General features: G+C 44.1%; 1 protein-coding gene across 1 annotated transcript in view; it reads left to right on the top strand.

The window, feature by feature from the left end:
* PLD5 (phospholipase D family member 5) overlaps window positions 1-16,219 on the top strand; it is a 166,505-nt gene that overhangs the window by 113,091 nt on the left and 37,195 nt on the right. Inside the window, exon 5 of the mRNA XM_036354498.1 lies at window positions 13,512-13,639. Within this exon, the coding sequence (XP_036210391.1) occupies window positions 13,512-13,639 (128 nt within the window). The remainder of the gene's footprint in view (window positions 1-13,511; window positions 13,640-16,219) is intronic.

Here is a 16,219-nt window from a genome sequence, read left to right as displayed (position 1 = left end):
TGGTCACAGACTCTCGTTAAACTCCCTTTTCCCGCCTGAGCTCACTCCTGGCTCTAGCCCCGTCTGTGCAGCCGTGTAAGTCCCAGCAGGCGCCCGCATATGGTTCAGTGCGTGCCAGCCCACCATGTGGCTCAGCAAGCTGTCTGCCTGGCAGCCTCACACGCCTCCCTTCCTCATTCTCACTGTTCAGGGAGTCTGTTTAGTGACTGAGATAAAATTGCCTGAGAGCCATTTCTTTATTACATGTATATTGATTCCTTGCAAGGTGAACATTTTTTAGAGGCTGAAGAGAGAGAGGGGTGAGGCACAGATGCCCCAGTAATAAAAACCTGCCTGTAACCACCAAGGGTAGTTATAGATATTCAAACTGTCAACTTGCCAGAAAACCTACAGATTAGGGATAATGTAGGATTTACTAAAAGTCTCTTTATCAAAACATTCGCCACACAAAAAAATAACGCTATGTTAGGTGCATTTGCAAGGCAATTGCAGCTCATAATAGTTGTAACTAAGCATCAGATGTTGTTCTATGCACTTTATCTGCATTCTCTTCTAACGTCCAGGCATCCCTGAGCAGTAGATGCTGTTATTCTTTCCATGTTCCAGACTAACTGAGACACAGACAGATGAAATCATGTGCCGAAGGTCCCATGGTTAGTGGGTAATAAAAGACGTCTGCTGTGCTAATAATTCCTGGCAGAATGCCCCGTGCCTACGATTTTGATCAATATTATTGGATCTCCGTAAATTACACATTTCGCAGAGGACTGAGAAAATTGCAGAAACATCCATCCCCCTCAGCCTAGCTCCATTGCCTTCTAAATTAAATGAAACAAAAAAATTAAATGAAGAAAATTGTAAGGAATTTGATTGTGGTGCCACTGTGCATAAAATGTAGCTATTTAGTAAGATCTGTTTTGAAATCTGCCTCAGAGCGTGGTTGTTTGTTCTCAGCCGCACGTACTGAAGAGCAAGGGCTGACACCACCCCTGGGTCCTGTATAAGATGTATTTTGTGATGAAATAAGAGACTCGGCTTTCAATTCTAGCTCTGAACCTTGAGCCAGTTGCTCTCTCAGTCATCCATCTATTCATTCATTCTTTCTTTTAACAAATATTTATTGTGTTCTTACAATTAATGAGGAACTGATGGAAATAACTTGATCTCATTTGGATTTTTAAAATATCTGTTTGGTTGTTGTGTGGGAAATGGATTGGAGGGGAATTGAGGCAGGGAAACCAGGTAGCGGGCTGTTGAATTACCCACCAGGCAAGAGATGTTAAGGTAGAAAAAAAATAAACATTTAAAATATATTTTAGCCCTCGCCGGTTTGGCTCAGTGGATAGAGCATCAGTCTGTGGACCGCCGGCTCCAGGGTTTAATTCCGGTCAAGGGCACATACCTTGGTTGCAGGCTCCTCCCCAGCCCGGGCCCTGATCAGGGCACATACTGGAGGCAACCAATTGATGTGGGGGGGGTTTGTGTGTGTGTGTGTTTTTAGTATATTTTATTGATTTTTTTTACAGAGAGGAAGGGAGAGGGATAGAGAGCCAGGAACATCGATGACAGAGAAACATCAATCAGCAGCCTCCTGCACACTCCCTACTGGGGATGTGCCCGCAACCAAGGTACATGCCCCCAACCAGAGTCGAATCTGGGACCCTTCAGTCTGCAGGCCGACGCTCTATCCACTGAGCCAAACCGGTTAGGGCCCAATTAATGTGTTTCTCCCATATCGATGTTTCTCTGTCTTTCCCTCTCTCTTCTACCCTTTCTAAAATCAATGGGAAAATATCCTCGGGCAAGGATTAAAAAAAAAAAAAAGAAACCACAACAAATAAAATACATTTTAGAAATAGAACTGGCAGACATTGATAATGTATTGGCTGTGTGGATGGGGTTAAGAAAAAGAAAGAAGTCAAAATTACCCCCCAGGGTTTAAGTCTGAGCAGCTGATTGGAAGGTGCTGTCATTTACTGAGACAGAAAGATAATAGGATTAATGGCTTGGCATTTGGGGAAAATAAAGAGCTCTATTTTGAGCAAAGTAAATTCTGTTTTGTGCTTCTAAAAGATGCAAGTAGAGAGAGATTAATTCAGGTCTGACCTCTCCTCTGAGTCTAAAGCTCAAAGAAGGGTCAGGCCTACAGATGTGATTCGGGGAATCATCAGTATGGAGATAGCATTTCTAGCCACAGAGCTGAACAAGATTCTCACAGGAGTGAGTATAGCTATAGAATGGGGCCCAGGACCCAACCCAAAGGCTTTCTAACATTTAGAGGCTTTGTAGAAATAGAGAAACTGACAAGAGAAACTGAGAGGAGGGACAGTGAGGTAGGAGAAAGGAGAGAAATGTTTTCTTTGCTAAGAAATGAAGTTAAGGTCTGCCCTAACCGGTTTAGCTCAGTGGATAGAGCATCAGCCTGCGGACTGAAAGGTCCCAGGTTCGATTCCGGTCAAGGGCATGTACCTTGGTTGCGGGCACATCCCCAGTAGGGGGTGTGCAGGAGGCAGCTGATCGATGTTTCTAGCTCTCTATCTCTCTCCCTTCCTCTCTGTAAAAAATCAATAAAATATATTTCAACAAATAAAAAGAAAAAAAAGAAATGAAGTTAGCTAAAGTAGAGGAGGAGCCTGGCCAGTGTGGCTCAGTGGTTGAGCGTCGTCCTATGAACCAGGTCATATTTGATTCCCGGTCAGGACACACGCCTGGGTTGCAGGCTTGATTCCCAGTAGGAGGCATGCAGGATGCAGCTAATCAATGATCCTCTCTCATCATTGATATTTCTATCTCTGTCGCTCTCCTTTCCTCTCTGAAATCAGTAAAAATATTTTTTTTAAAAAAGAGTAGAGGAGGAGCCATTGGATTTGGCAGCATAAGTGTTCATTGATTAATTTAACAAGGGTATCGACAGCCAGATTGATAGGGAGTGGGAAATGAGTGGCTAGGTGAAGAATTAGATAAATTTTTCTATGAAGAGAAACAAAGCATTTGGAGAAGTAGCTATAGTGGAAGTAGAAATCAAATTTAGTAGGGACACTAAAAGGATTGTATCATAGTATTGATTGTGATGATAATTTTAAATTGAAATGGATCGCCGTGATTGTGAGATTTTCTCTAGCAACCTTTGGCTGTTCTGGTGAAAGTATAGGGAAGGAAAAAGATTGAATTCATCGGCGTTTAAGATTTTCCTAGGAAAAAGCTACAGAGAGCTGACCATGAAGTATAAACTTGATAAAGAGGGGAGTAACCACAAGAGTTGCGTGATGGACATTGAAGAAGTGGTGAGGTCAGTGATCTGGTCATTTCAGTGTTGTCAAAGTGGGATTCTAATGCATGTGAGCTGCAAGGAGAGAAGGCAGAGGTCAGAAATGGTGAGCCTCAACATCATCATTTTAAATGTGCATTTACTGGCAATAGCTAAGTCTAGGATACTATGGGAATGGGTCACTAAAGAGAAACAGGGGGAAAGATCCATGGAGGGATAAAGACAAGGTCGCTAGGGGGCTAGGGCAGTGGTCGGCAAACTCATTAGTCCACAGAGCCAAATATCAACAGCACAGCAATTGAAATTCCTTTTGAGAGCCAAATTTTTTAAACTTAAACTATATAGTAGGTACATTGTCATTAACTTAAATTAGGGTCCTCCTAAGCTGGCCTTTGCTAAAAACGTCCTCAATCTGATTGAGGTACGTTCGCTGAGGTCGACCCCTTCCAACTCTCCCATCCACACTCCTCTTGTAGACTTGTTTCGTCTGTCTCCTTTCGTTCATCCTCTCTATATGTCCAAACCATCTCAACATGCCTTTCTCAATCCTCGACACTACATCTTCTTTCACTCCACAACGTTCCCTAAAATTAACTTAATAAACTTTACTTAAAGTTTTAAGTCGCCCTAACCGGTTTGGCTCAGCGGATAGAGCGTCGGCTTGCGGACTGAAGGGTCCCAGGTTCGGTTCCGGTCAAGGGCATGTACCTGGGTTGCGGGCACATCCCCAGTAGGGGGCGTGCAAGAGGCAGCTGAAGCGATGTTTCTCTCTCATCAATGTTTCTAACTCTGTATCCCTCTCCCTCTCCCTTCCTCTATCTAAAAAAATCAATAAAATATATTAAAAAAAAAAAAGTTTTAAGTCAACTTCGCACTGTACGTGCGCACCCGCACGTGGTATTTTGTGGAAGAGCCACACTCAAGGAGCCAAAGAGCCGCATGTGGCTCTCGAGCTGCAGTTTGCTGACCACTGGGCTAGAGTGTTGAGTTATCCACATTGTTTGTATCAGTGACAATAATACGCGGTTGGCAGTGGTGAGGGAAAGAGAGAAAGCAATTAACTAAAGTCTTTAATGAATGATAGAGAACCGGAAAGCTGAGGAAGGGGAGCAGCAAGCCGTGGTCATGGGGAACACAGCCAGATGACATGAATTTTAATGCAGCCTGGGGTTTTGAAAATTTGAAGGAGGCATCGTCTGGAAATGACAAAAGAGATTAAAGAGAACACTTCCTTTCCTTTCTAGCCCTGAGGTCCTGGAAGTGTAAGAGATAAAACAGCCTCCCAGTAAGGGGATAGCAGATGAATTAATGGCCTTAGCTTCCTGAGAAGGACTTGGATGGAATAGCTTGTTGCAGACTAACTCTCCTGCAAAGAGAATACAGTCACACAAAAGAAAGCTATTTGAATGGATCAAGAGCCATTAAGGCATCAGGTCCTGGTGGGGCCTAGACCTGAGAGAAGGAAACTCGTTAGGATGAGCCCTGTATTCACTACCAGCTTTTCTTTTGAGGGATTTGTCGATAACATGCCAGGGACTAGCGGTCAAACAGAAAGCAGAAGCCTGAACTTCTTGAGTAGTACTGGACTGAGGAGGCAAAAATTGGAATTTTTTAATACAAAGTCCATCGGAAATTACAGGCATGCCAAGGCATAGCAACAAATAACTGAGAGCCATGAGCAAAGAGAAGACATCAGAAACCCAGATATTGGAGAGGGACTTTGACATCACTATAATTAGTGTATTTAGGGAAAGAGAGAACTGGGTTTTTGGGGGGTTTTTTAAAGCAACTGGAAAACCCAGAACTGAAAAATACAAAAGCTGCAATTTAAAATTCTATAATAAGGTATATTGCAGATTAGACACAACAGAAGAGGGGATTCGTGAATTGTTAGTGAGTAGAACATATCCATAGAAGTATATCACAGAGAGAAAAAGAAGAAAGACACAGAAAAGAGCAAAAGGAACATGGAACATGGCTTAGGAATCTATACAAGTATAGCTGGCATTCAAGGACTATAGGAAAGAGAGACTAGCATGCAGCAGTATTTGAATAGATACTGTTCATAACTTTCCAAACTAACAAAAGACATCAAAGTATTTACAGACACCAAGAAAGATAAATACAAGGAAAAACATACCTAGCCATATTATAGAAAAACTGATGGGAACCAAAAATAGGAAAACTTTTTAAAGCATTGAAAGAAAACGGGCATATGACAACCAAATGAAAAATAATGAAACTGATAAATTTTTTCTTTTCTTTCTTTTTTTAATCCTCAACCAAGGATATTTTTTCCATTCATTCTAGAGAGAGTAGGAAGGAGAAGGAGATACAGAGAGAAACACCAGTGTGAGAGAGACACATCGATTGGTTGACTCCTGCAGGCCCCTGACCAGGGCCTGGCCCGAAGCCTCAAACCTCGGTACCTGCCCTTGACCGGAATCAAACCCGGGACCTTTCAGTCAGCAGGCAGACGCTCAATCCACTGAGCCAAACCAGCTAGGGCTGATAAGTATCTTTTTGACAGAATTTATGGGAGCCAGAAAACAATGTAGTGACATCTGTAGAGTGCTGAAAGAAAATAATTGCTAACCTACAATTCTATACCCAGCAATCATGACCTTCAAAAAATGAAGCAAAATAGAGATATTTTTCTTTTTTATTTTTTTATTTTTAAATATATTTTATTTTATTGATTTTTTACAGAGAGGAAGGGAGAGAGATAGAGAGTTAGAAGCATCGATCAGCTGCCTCCTGCACACCTCCTACTGGGGATGTGCCTGCAACCAAGGTACATGCCCTTGACCAGAATTGAACCTCGGACCTTTCAGTCTGCAGGCCAACGCTCTATCCACTGAGCCAAATGGGTCAGGGCTAGAGACATTTTTATACAATCAGAAATTGAAAGACTTTATCCTTACAGAAGGCTCATTTTAAAAAGTAAGGTAAGTTTTTTAGTCAGAAGGAAAATTATTCTAGATGTAAGCAAAGTAAAAAAGGGAGGAATGAAAACCATTGAGAAGGACAAATATGTGGGCAAGTACAAAACAACAGTAATAATGTCTTCTGGGAATTAAAGTACATGTAAATAAAACCGCACAAAAGGTAGGAGAGAGACAGTGGAGTTAAAATGTGTAGGGACTTTACATTGCCCAGGATGTTGCAAAAATACCAATTTAAGGTGATCTCTAGTATATCCAGGAAACACTTTATTATAGTCACTAAAAGAGCAGGTTGGATAGATTGAAAACTAATTTCAAGGTGATGTTTGACATCCAAATATAATAGTAGTTATATTAAATGTAAATTGTCTAAATTCTCCCACCAAAAGACAAAAGCTATCATGCCCAGATTGTGGGCTCGATCCCCAGCAGAGTCTGTGCAGGAGGCAGCCAGTCAGAGTTTCACTCCCTATCCCATCAATGTTCTCTCTCTCCCTCTCCCTTCATATTGCTCTAAAAATCCATTTTTAAAAATCTTAAACAGCCGAAACCGGTTTGGCTCAGTGGATAGAGCATCGGCCTGCGGACTGAAAGGTTTCAGGTTCGATTCCGGTCAAGGGCATGTACCTGGGTTGCGGGCACATCCCCAGTGGGAGAAAATCTTAAACAAATAAATGTCAATTCATTTGAAGTTTTTCTTGCAATTTGCACACCGTATGACTATGAATAGAGTTTTTCATAGTGTGTTAAAAAGAAAGAAAAACATGGGGGGTTAGGGGAGGCCAGGGGATTGTCAAGGGCGGGGGGAAAAAAAGGAGACATATGTAATACTCTTTGTAATGCTTTAAGCAATAAAACAATAAAAAAAAAATTTTTTAAAGAAAGAAAAAAAAAAGAAAGAAAAATTTAACCCCAAGAAAGTAAAAAGGACAAAATATCAAACATATGAGAGAAAAAAATTAATAAAATGAAATATCAGGGATTTAAAAAGATCATCATGCAGATATTCGAGACATTAAAGAGATCCTAAGAGGCTGTTACAAACAACCGTGTACCAATAAGTGTGAACGTGGGTGAAATAGACAGATGCCTTGAAAAGTACCCAATAAACAGGCATGGGAAGTAATGGGAAATGGAGTGTTCTCGCGGAATGGCGGTAGGAATTACAGGATACTATAGGCAAAGCCATTAGCTTTCTTGGCACAGAGGCTGCTCTTGATGGATGACTGTGTTACTAGAATAATCATAGAGGCAGAAACAAGGTCACGGAATCCCTGTGAGGAAAGAATGAACTGTATAGGCTCACAGGCCACTGGCGTCGTTTTGTGACTATCAGGGGGAAATGGTATAAAAAACAGCTGTGTGGGATTTATAGGTCGAAGCAGAGCCCCTGCACGGATTAGATGTGGGAGGAGGAGATGGCAGGGTTGGTGCCCAGTGGTGAGAAACAGGAATGTCATTGTCCAGCCAGTGTGGCTCAGTGGTTGACCTTCGACCTACAAACCAGGAGGTCACGGTTCGATTCCCGGTCAGGGCACATGTCTGGGTTGTGGGCTCAATCCCCAGTGTGGGGCGTGCAGGAGGCAGCCAATCCAATTATTCTCCCTCATCATGGATGTTTCTATCTCTTTCTCCCTCTCCCTTCCTCTCGGAAATCAATATATTTAATAAAAAGAAAGAACAGAAATGTCACAGGCAGGGGCAGGCACCACATTCTCTACCCATTAAGTATGTTACACGGACATGAAAATATCTATATATATTAAAGGCTACTATGCAAATTGTCCACTCGGAAGTTCGCCTGGGAGAGCATGAGTTCGATCGCTTGCTGTGACGTGTGCTGACCACCAGGGGGCGGTACGGAACATGGAGGGCGACCAGCGGCTGAGGCAGGGCACTGAGGTAGCGAGGGAAGGAGGAGGCGGGGAGGCCAGGCCTCGGGACCCTACCCTGCACGAATTTCGCTAGTAGGTCAATAATATACCAGCAACAGTTCTGGAATGAATGCAGTGAACTCAAAGGGAGGATGTGTACAACATTTATGTTGCAGTTCTAACCTGAAAACCTGTTCATTTGTTCCTATAATAGCCTTGGAAATTAATAATAGCTGCCTTCATTCATGGCTGAAAGACGTTGATTAATTCTTTTGATGTTTCCCAGGCACCTTTTTCTTGAGTTTTAAATAACGGTGCCGCCAAGTCCAGGAAGTCACCTGTGAGCATCTCTGTAATTAGATTGAAAAAGACCATTTGTCAGCTGGAAATGACAACTGGTATAAGAAAAGAACATTTTAAAAAAGAAAATCGTCTTCCGGTATTTTGCTTGTGGCCCCTCATTTTTAGGTTTGGGGATTGATTAGAACTCCGGGAGTTTTTTGAAGACCTTATAACTTCTGGAGACTCTAAAAAGAGAATCAGGCAACTGCAGTGGCCTGCTGGGAGATGGAGGTTCTGATACACACTTTGCATTCGACCTTATGTAAGAATTCTCATGATAACCAGAGCAGTCATACAGCACCTTTCCCCGGCCACATACGCAAGGGGGAAATCTTCAAAGAATGGATCAGGTGCCTCTGGTCATTCTGATCATTAGAAATAAAAGTTTTGTCTTAATAGATTCTGCAGGAGGGCTCTGGCATAGGCAGGAATTCTGGGGCGTGACCATGAAGAGAGGGCACCATGGAAAAGTTGCCCCCAGGCCAGGCAGGGCAGCCAGGTCGGGAGGGATGGTGTGTTGTAGGCGTGTGGCTGGGGCTGAGCGCCCGTCCTCACTCCCACGCAGCAGCTGGAAACAGGAGGCGGCCCCTGCCTCCTGCCCTGTCGCCCAGCCCCTCTGCTGTGAAAGTGTAACCGTGAAAATGAGGCAACAAATTGATAACCTGCCCACGAAGCCTTCTTGCCCCTGCCAAGGGCAGAAGATGTTTTTACCCGTTTTACCAGGTCCTGACCTTGATGTAAAATAGAAACCAATAGTGGCTCAGTGGTTGAGTGTTGACCTATGAACCAGGAGGTCACAGTTCCATTCCCGGTCAGGACACATGCCCGGGTTTCCGGCTTGATCATTGGTGTTTCTATCTCTCTATCCCTCTCCCTTCCTCTCTGAAATCAATGAAAATCTATTTAAAGAAAAAAAGATGGGGACCAGGAAGAATTGCTCAATCCCCAATAAGGGGCGTGCCAGAGGCAGCCGGTCAAGGATCCTCTCTCATCATGGATGTTTCTATCTCTCTCTCCCTCTCCCTTCCTCTTGAAATCAAGAAACATGTATTTTTAAAAAATAGAATAGAAATCAACTCAGATGCCGACATGCCTAGGGAGGTGAACTCACGGGAACTTAGGGGAATTCGGGCAACCCTGTCCTTGAAGACCTGGTTGGCTGCAAAGAACATTAAAGAGGAAAAACTCTCTGATTTCTCGGATGATTTGAGATTTCTCGGATGACTATCGAATTTGGAATGGATAACAGCTTTGTGACTTTTTTTCTCCAAGAGGGAGAATAAATGTTGAAACGTTTGGCTCTCAAAGCAACTGAAGTGTTGGGCATTTTGTTCAAGTCGCGTTAGAAAGTCCTGCCAAACTGCCTGCCCATTCCTTTGTGATGACTTTTATTTGGAGGGGAGCCATATTTCGATTCCCGTAACCATATCTCCCACATATAAAAGGTATTTTTCCTCTAGCTTCCTTCCTTCCCCTGGCTGGGTCCTTCCGGATCGAATATGTTTGCTCAGAATTCGCCCTGGAAAATCCGCTGATTTCCTGTGGCCGGTTATTCAGGAAAGGAAAGGTAGACAGAGGGAGTAAGTGAAGGTGCTCACTGCAAACACATTCACTCTTCATTCACTCAGGTAATTTCATTCACTCAGTGTATGAACCATTAAAACATTCATGGCACCGTGCTACTTGCTGGAATTAAAGAAACGAATAAAAACCAGCCCCTCAAAGATTTCCCCTGTGTGTTTTTTGTGTCTGGTATTTTTTCCCCATTTCTTTATTTCATTTCATTTCATGGTATTCTTTTTTTAAATATATTTTTATTGATTTCAGAGAGGAAGGGAGAGGGAGAGGGAGACAGAAACATCCATGATGAGAGAGAATCATGGATCGGCTGCCTCCCGCACGCCCCACACTGGGGATTGAGCCCCCAACCTGAGCATGTGCCCCGACCGGGAATCGAACCATGACCTCCTGGTTCATAGGTCGATGCTCAACCCCTGAGCCATGCGGCGGGGCTCCTTGTATTCCTTTAGCTTTTGATTGGGGAGAGTTTTTAATAGGGACTTCATCAGGAGTCCTTCCTGAGAGACTGGTTTGTGAGAGCAACGCCTCTCCAGTGTCAGAATAGGTCAGATTGCTGTGCAGTTCTGGGCAGGAGGGAGGCTCAGCCTCGAAGCTAAAGTAGGAACCTCGAGTCTCAGCTTGCTTACTAGCTGGGCGTGCAAGCCAGTCATTCCCTTTCGCAAGACTCCATCCCTGGCGCCCGGTTAGCAGTCTCTAGGATCCTGGCGGGTAGACGCCAAAGAATGGGCAGGTTCTCTGTAACCTTTGTCATTCTTTGCAGTAACGAGGAAAATGCTATACAAATACCAGGAAGCCTGTAATTGATTATCTCTGAACCCGTGAACGCAGAGCCATGCGGTCATGACAAGTGATTCTTACCCTTTGCTGTTCCCTTTCGCCTCCAAGCCAATGGATTCCAAAAATGTTGCTAATTAACTTGACTAAACTGTGCTGGTCTTAGGAAAGCTCCCAGAATGGGCTGGCTTGGCCTTTGCGTTGCTCACACAGCTAATACATTCAGGAGAAGCCGCGGACTGATGAGAAGAGTTCCTGCCGCAAACTGCTTTCAGGAAAGCTCTGAGCGCCTTTCCAGAAATCTGTAATTATTGATGCTGATGCATTTCCCTGTGAGACACACCAGAGCTGGCAATAAGCTCTTTTTTATGATACCCTTAGGGGCACATGCACATGTGATAAAATATTTAAAAGCAAGCCCGGCCGGCGTGGCTCAGTGGTTGAGCATCGACCTATGAACCAGCAGGTCACTGTTCTATTCCCGGTCAGGGCACATGCCCGGGGTGCGGGCTCGATCCCCAATGGGGGGCCTGCAGGAGGCAGCCGATCAGTGATTCTCTCTCATCGTTGATGTTTCTCTCTTTTTCTCCCTCTCCCTTTCTCTCCGAAATCAATAAAAATATTTTTTTTAATAATAACAAGTAAGAACAAGACCATGGTAAAGACTGAATTCAGGATTGTGGCTGCATCAGAGGAGTGTGCTAGGGTATGGGATCAAATATAAACTCACAAAAGCTTTAATGCAGGATTTCAGACTCGTGGGACTGTCAGCGTGCGGGCAGGCCCAGTCTTTGCTGTGGGGGCTGCTCTGCGAGTTAGCAGCATCCTTGAACTCTACCCACCTGATGCTGATAGCGCTCCTCTCCCCAGTTGTGACAAACAAAAATGTCTCCAGGTAGAACTCATGTCCCCCGGGGACAGGGGGACAAAATTGCCACTGATTGGGAAGCACTGCTTTAATAGATTGTTAAGCCCTGGCCGGGTATCTCAGTGGTTAGAGCACCAGCCTACAGACCAGAGTGTCACCGGTTCAATTCCCAATCAAGGGCATGTACCTTGCCCTAACTGGTTTGGCTCAGTGGATAGAGCATCGGCCTGCAGACTCAAGGGTCCCAGGTTCAATTCCAGTCAAGAGCATGTACCTGGGTTGTGGGCACATACCCACTAGGAAGTGTGCAGGAGGCAGCTGATCGATGTTTCTTTCTCGTCAATGTTTCTAACTCTCTATCCCTCTCCTTTCCTTTCTGTAAAAAATCAATAAAATATATATTTAAAAAAAAAAAAGGGGGCATGTACCTTGGTTGCAGGTTCCCAGCCCCAGCCAGGGTGAGTGTAAGAAGCAGCCAATCAATGTGTCTCTCTCATGTCACTATTTCTCTCTCTCTCTCTCTCTCTCTCTCTCTCTCTCTCTCTCTCTCTCTTTCTCTCTCTCTCTCTCTCTCTCTCTCTCTCTCTCTCTCTTCCCCTCCCCCTCCCTTCCACTCTCTCCAGGAATCAATGGGAAAAATATCCTCAGGTGAGGATTTAACAAAAAAAAAAAAAAAAGAAAGAATGGTTAAGGTTCTAGTTTTTAGAAAGATGGAAGGTTCACAGGTGTCTATACGTATATGGTGCTTCCTAATTGTAGTTTACATATGTCCTCTTGAATCTATAAATGTTCGGTCATAAAATTTATTGAAGCTGATGATAATATGCTTTCAACAGGTGGCTTTCTGGAAATAAAATTGCAGGTGGGATTTGTTTGATTTTCATGGTGATAATCCACAGAGAATGGGGAACTTTATTTTATTCTTTTTTACTTTTAACCACACGGTACTAGCATACTTCCTCTTGTGTCATTCTGATGAGTATTTTGACAGGATGCTTATTTTAAATCTTCAAAATTTGGAACGTTTAATTGTGCAATTTGTGCAACTTGCTAAAAATTGCATGAGTTTTCAGGCTAGAGCTGAATATTTTTAGTCAAATATTAAATATATACAGGGTGTCCCCAAAAAGATATACACACATTTGAGTAATTATAAAGGCAGTGTTTATTACAATACACTTCATTTTCGTTTAACAGCTATGTGACTCAGTGGTTGAGCGTCAACCTATGAACCAGGAGGTCAGGGTTCGATTCCTGGTCCAGTCACGTGCCTGGCTTTCGGGCTCCATCCCCAGTAGGGGGTGTGCAGGAGGCAGCTGATCAGTGATTCTCATTATTGATGTTTCTATTTTGCCCTCTCCATTCCTCTCTGAAATATATATATATATATATATATATATATATATATATATATATATATATATATATATATATTGTGTGTGTGTGTGTACACATTTTTGGGGGGATATCTTGTATATATAAACGTTGTGGGGCTTCTAGAATTATGTGTGCATAAAATAAAGTACAAAATTATCTGATTGATACCTTAAAAATAACAGTCAAGACACAGAATGCCCTCCAAAACCAGCTTAAATAACAAGTCATTTATCCCGGTTGGCTTGGCTCAGTGGTTGAGCACCGACCTATACACCAGGAGGTGACGGTTGGATTCCCGGTCAGGGCACATGCCTGGGTTGCAGGTTTGATCCCCAGGCTGGGGCGCGCAGGAGGCAGCTGATTGACGATCCTCTCTCCCTGAATTGGGGTCCATGCACAGCACGAGGATTGGGGCGGTGGCTGACTGGTTGCTCGTTCAGGGCCTGGACACGGAGGCTGACGGCATCTCCTTGAACTCCTAGGCGCCGAGGTGACTTACATGAACATGTCCGCCTACAACAAGGGCCGGCTGCAGTCCTCCTTCTGGATCGTGGACAAGCAGCATGTCTACATCGGCAGCGCTGGCCTGGACTGGCGGTCTCTGGGACAGGTAACCCGCCCGCGGCGCACGCACACAATCAGGGTTTTCTCGGCATCAAAACTGCCCCGTCCCTAAAGCACGCAGTCACCTGCTGTGGTTGAGGGAAATCAACCTGCAGCATTCATTATTATTTTTAAAATATATATTTGTATTGATTTCAGAAAGGAGTGGAGAGGGAGAGAGAGCAATGATGAGAATCATTGATCAGCTGCCTCCTACACACCTCCTACTGGGAATGGAGCCCACAACCCAGGCTTGTGCCCTGACCGGGAATCAAACCTGTGACCTCCTGGTCCATAGGTTGGTGCTCAACCACTGAGCCACACCAGCCGGGCTCATTGTTAATTGTAACTGTACTGTTTGATGAGGGTCACCTTTAGGTAATGTGGAATGCTAGGCCTTTCCGTGTGAGAAACATCTTACAAAAAAAAAACTGCTTTAGGCTTTTGTAACTCACATGCATTAGATTCTCTGGAGCAGGCCAGGGTGTAATTCCTGTTACCTAAACCTAAATTTCCAGGATCCGATTACGTAATCTACGAGCTAGAGGAAAACATGTACGTTGTATAACATAGTATGTTTTAGAATAGGAATTTGTGTAATTCTTTTAATAAGTCTTAAGATGAAGATGTCATCTTTCTCTCTGTAAATAATCAATTTCAAATTTGAATTTTGAAAGTACACTTGAACCGTCTTGTCCTTTTCATGTATTTGTTTGTGTCCACGTGACCCATAGTGGATTACATCACCTTCTTCCCATTGGTCAACCGGTGGCAGGAAGTGCTGGATCATTGGTGCACAGGGAGACTTGCCCAGCACCCGGGCACAGGGCCCACACCTGCTACATTTTAGCTCAGCTCTTTAATATTTAGGTGGAGGCAACCTTGGGTAGGTTGGCCAAGGGCCGCAGGCTTGAATAAAATATCTGCGTTGGTGGGAAATCTTTAAGCTGCCGGTGATTTGGGGCCATATGGGACGTCCTTACAGAAATCTGTATCCCTCTGTTGGTTGTAAATTTAATAGCAGGGTAAACTTCACTTGGGGTGGGGGGGGGGATTGGGAAGAGGCAAGTGGAAGAAATTTTTGCATCTTTTTTCCCCCAAAACACTACTATTTATGTGCTAGACACTGTGTGAATGGCGTTAAATATACTTCTTCATTTGTCATAGCAGCCTCAGGGTGGATGTCATTTCCATCTTCCCAATGAAGACAGTATCGGAAGATAAAAACTAGAATAGATTCTATTGTTGCTCTCCTCGCCTGTAAAATAGTAAAACGCTCTATTTGCTCGGCTGGCCTTCAGATGGATCTCCAGGTGGTTGGGTCTATAATTAATTCAGTTGCGTTTTCGATGTGGTCATGGGAGGAGGCCAGCACAGCCCTGACCTGCTCCGCCATCTTGACTGGAACCTAGAGATAGTCCTTAAATCTTTAAAATATATCCTTATTGATTCCAGGGAGGAAGGAAGAGGGAGAGAGAGATAGAAGCATCAATGATGAGGGAGAATCATGGATCGGCTGCCTCCTGCATGCCCCCTCCTGGGGATTGAGCCCACAACCTGAATCCAACCTTGACCTCCTGGTTCATAGGACAACGCTCAACCACTGAGTCACACCGGCCGGCTGGATCTTAGAATCTTTAGATTGATGGGTTAGTTGGCAGAATCTGCATCTTTCATTTTATTCCTGGCAATTTGGGACTCAGGTATGAACCAGCCCGAAGTTGCCATGTTCTCATCTTTCTGCTGCTAAACCAAACTCAAAAACTAAAAGAAATCTCGTCTCTATTCTCGTAACAATCTTTCCTATTTTTCTGCTGGAAGAGACTCTATTCTTTGATGGGGGTGGAGAGGAGACAAAGCTGAGGAAGGAGAAGGATTTAAAACTCTTCTGGCCCTGGCCAGTTTGCTCAGTGGATAGAGCGTTGGCCTGCAGACTGAAGGGTTGCGGGTTCGATTCTGGTCAAGCGCACGTAGCTCGGTTGCGGGCTCAATCCCAGTCAGGCACATGCGGGAGACAGCCAAGCTAGATGTGTCTCTCACATCCATGTTTCTCTCTCTCTCTCTCTCTCTCTCTCTCTCTCTCTCTCTCTCTCTCTCTCTCTGTCTCTCTCTCTTTCTCTCTCTCTCTCTCTCTCTCTCTGTCTCTCTCTCTCTTTCTCTCTCTCTCTCTCTCCCTCTCCCTTCCACTCTCTCTTAAAAAATCAATGGAAAAAATGTCCTTAAGTGAAGATTAACAAAAATAAATAAAGTAAAATAAAACTCTTCTGCACGAACATTTCACATCCCATTAGCTGCCCTGCCCCTGTATGTCAACTGCTTACCTACGGGTGACTCCTCTTCCATCAACACCCACCCCTTCTCCTCCTCCTCTCCAGGCTTATGCACAAACGCTCTCTCCTACCTGGTCCGCCCCTTCCCTATAGTTCTTCCTATCTGGGACAATGTTCTTGCACTTAATCATTCATCTTGAATTAGTTCCCCTTTCGGCTGCACCTGACTCTGTGGGGTTTTTCTCGCTCTGCCCAGCAGGAGCCCTGCATTGGAACAGAATTTAATCGGAGCAGAGTTGTGTGTGAAGCTAACAGTG

Source organism: Myotis myotis, unplaced genomic scaffold (genome assembly GCF_014108235.1).
Source record: "Myotis myotis isolate mMyoMyo1 unplaced genomic scaffold, mMyoMyo1.p scaffold_m19_p_21, whole genome shotgun sequence".
Lineage (NCBI taxonomy): Eukaryota > Metazoa > Chordata > Mammalia > Chiroptera > Vespertilionidae > Myotis > Myotis myotis.
Note: the sequence above shows the minus strand (reverse complement) of the source record. Positions and strands in the feature narration are given on the sequence as shown.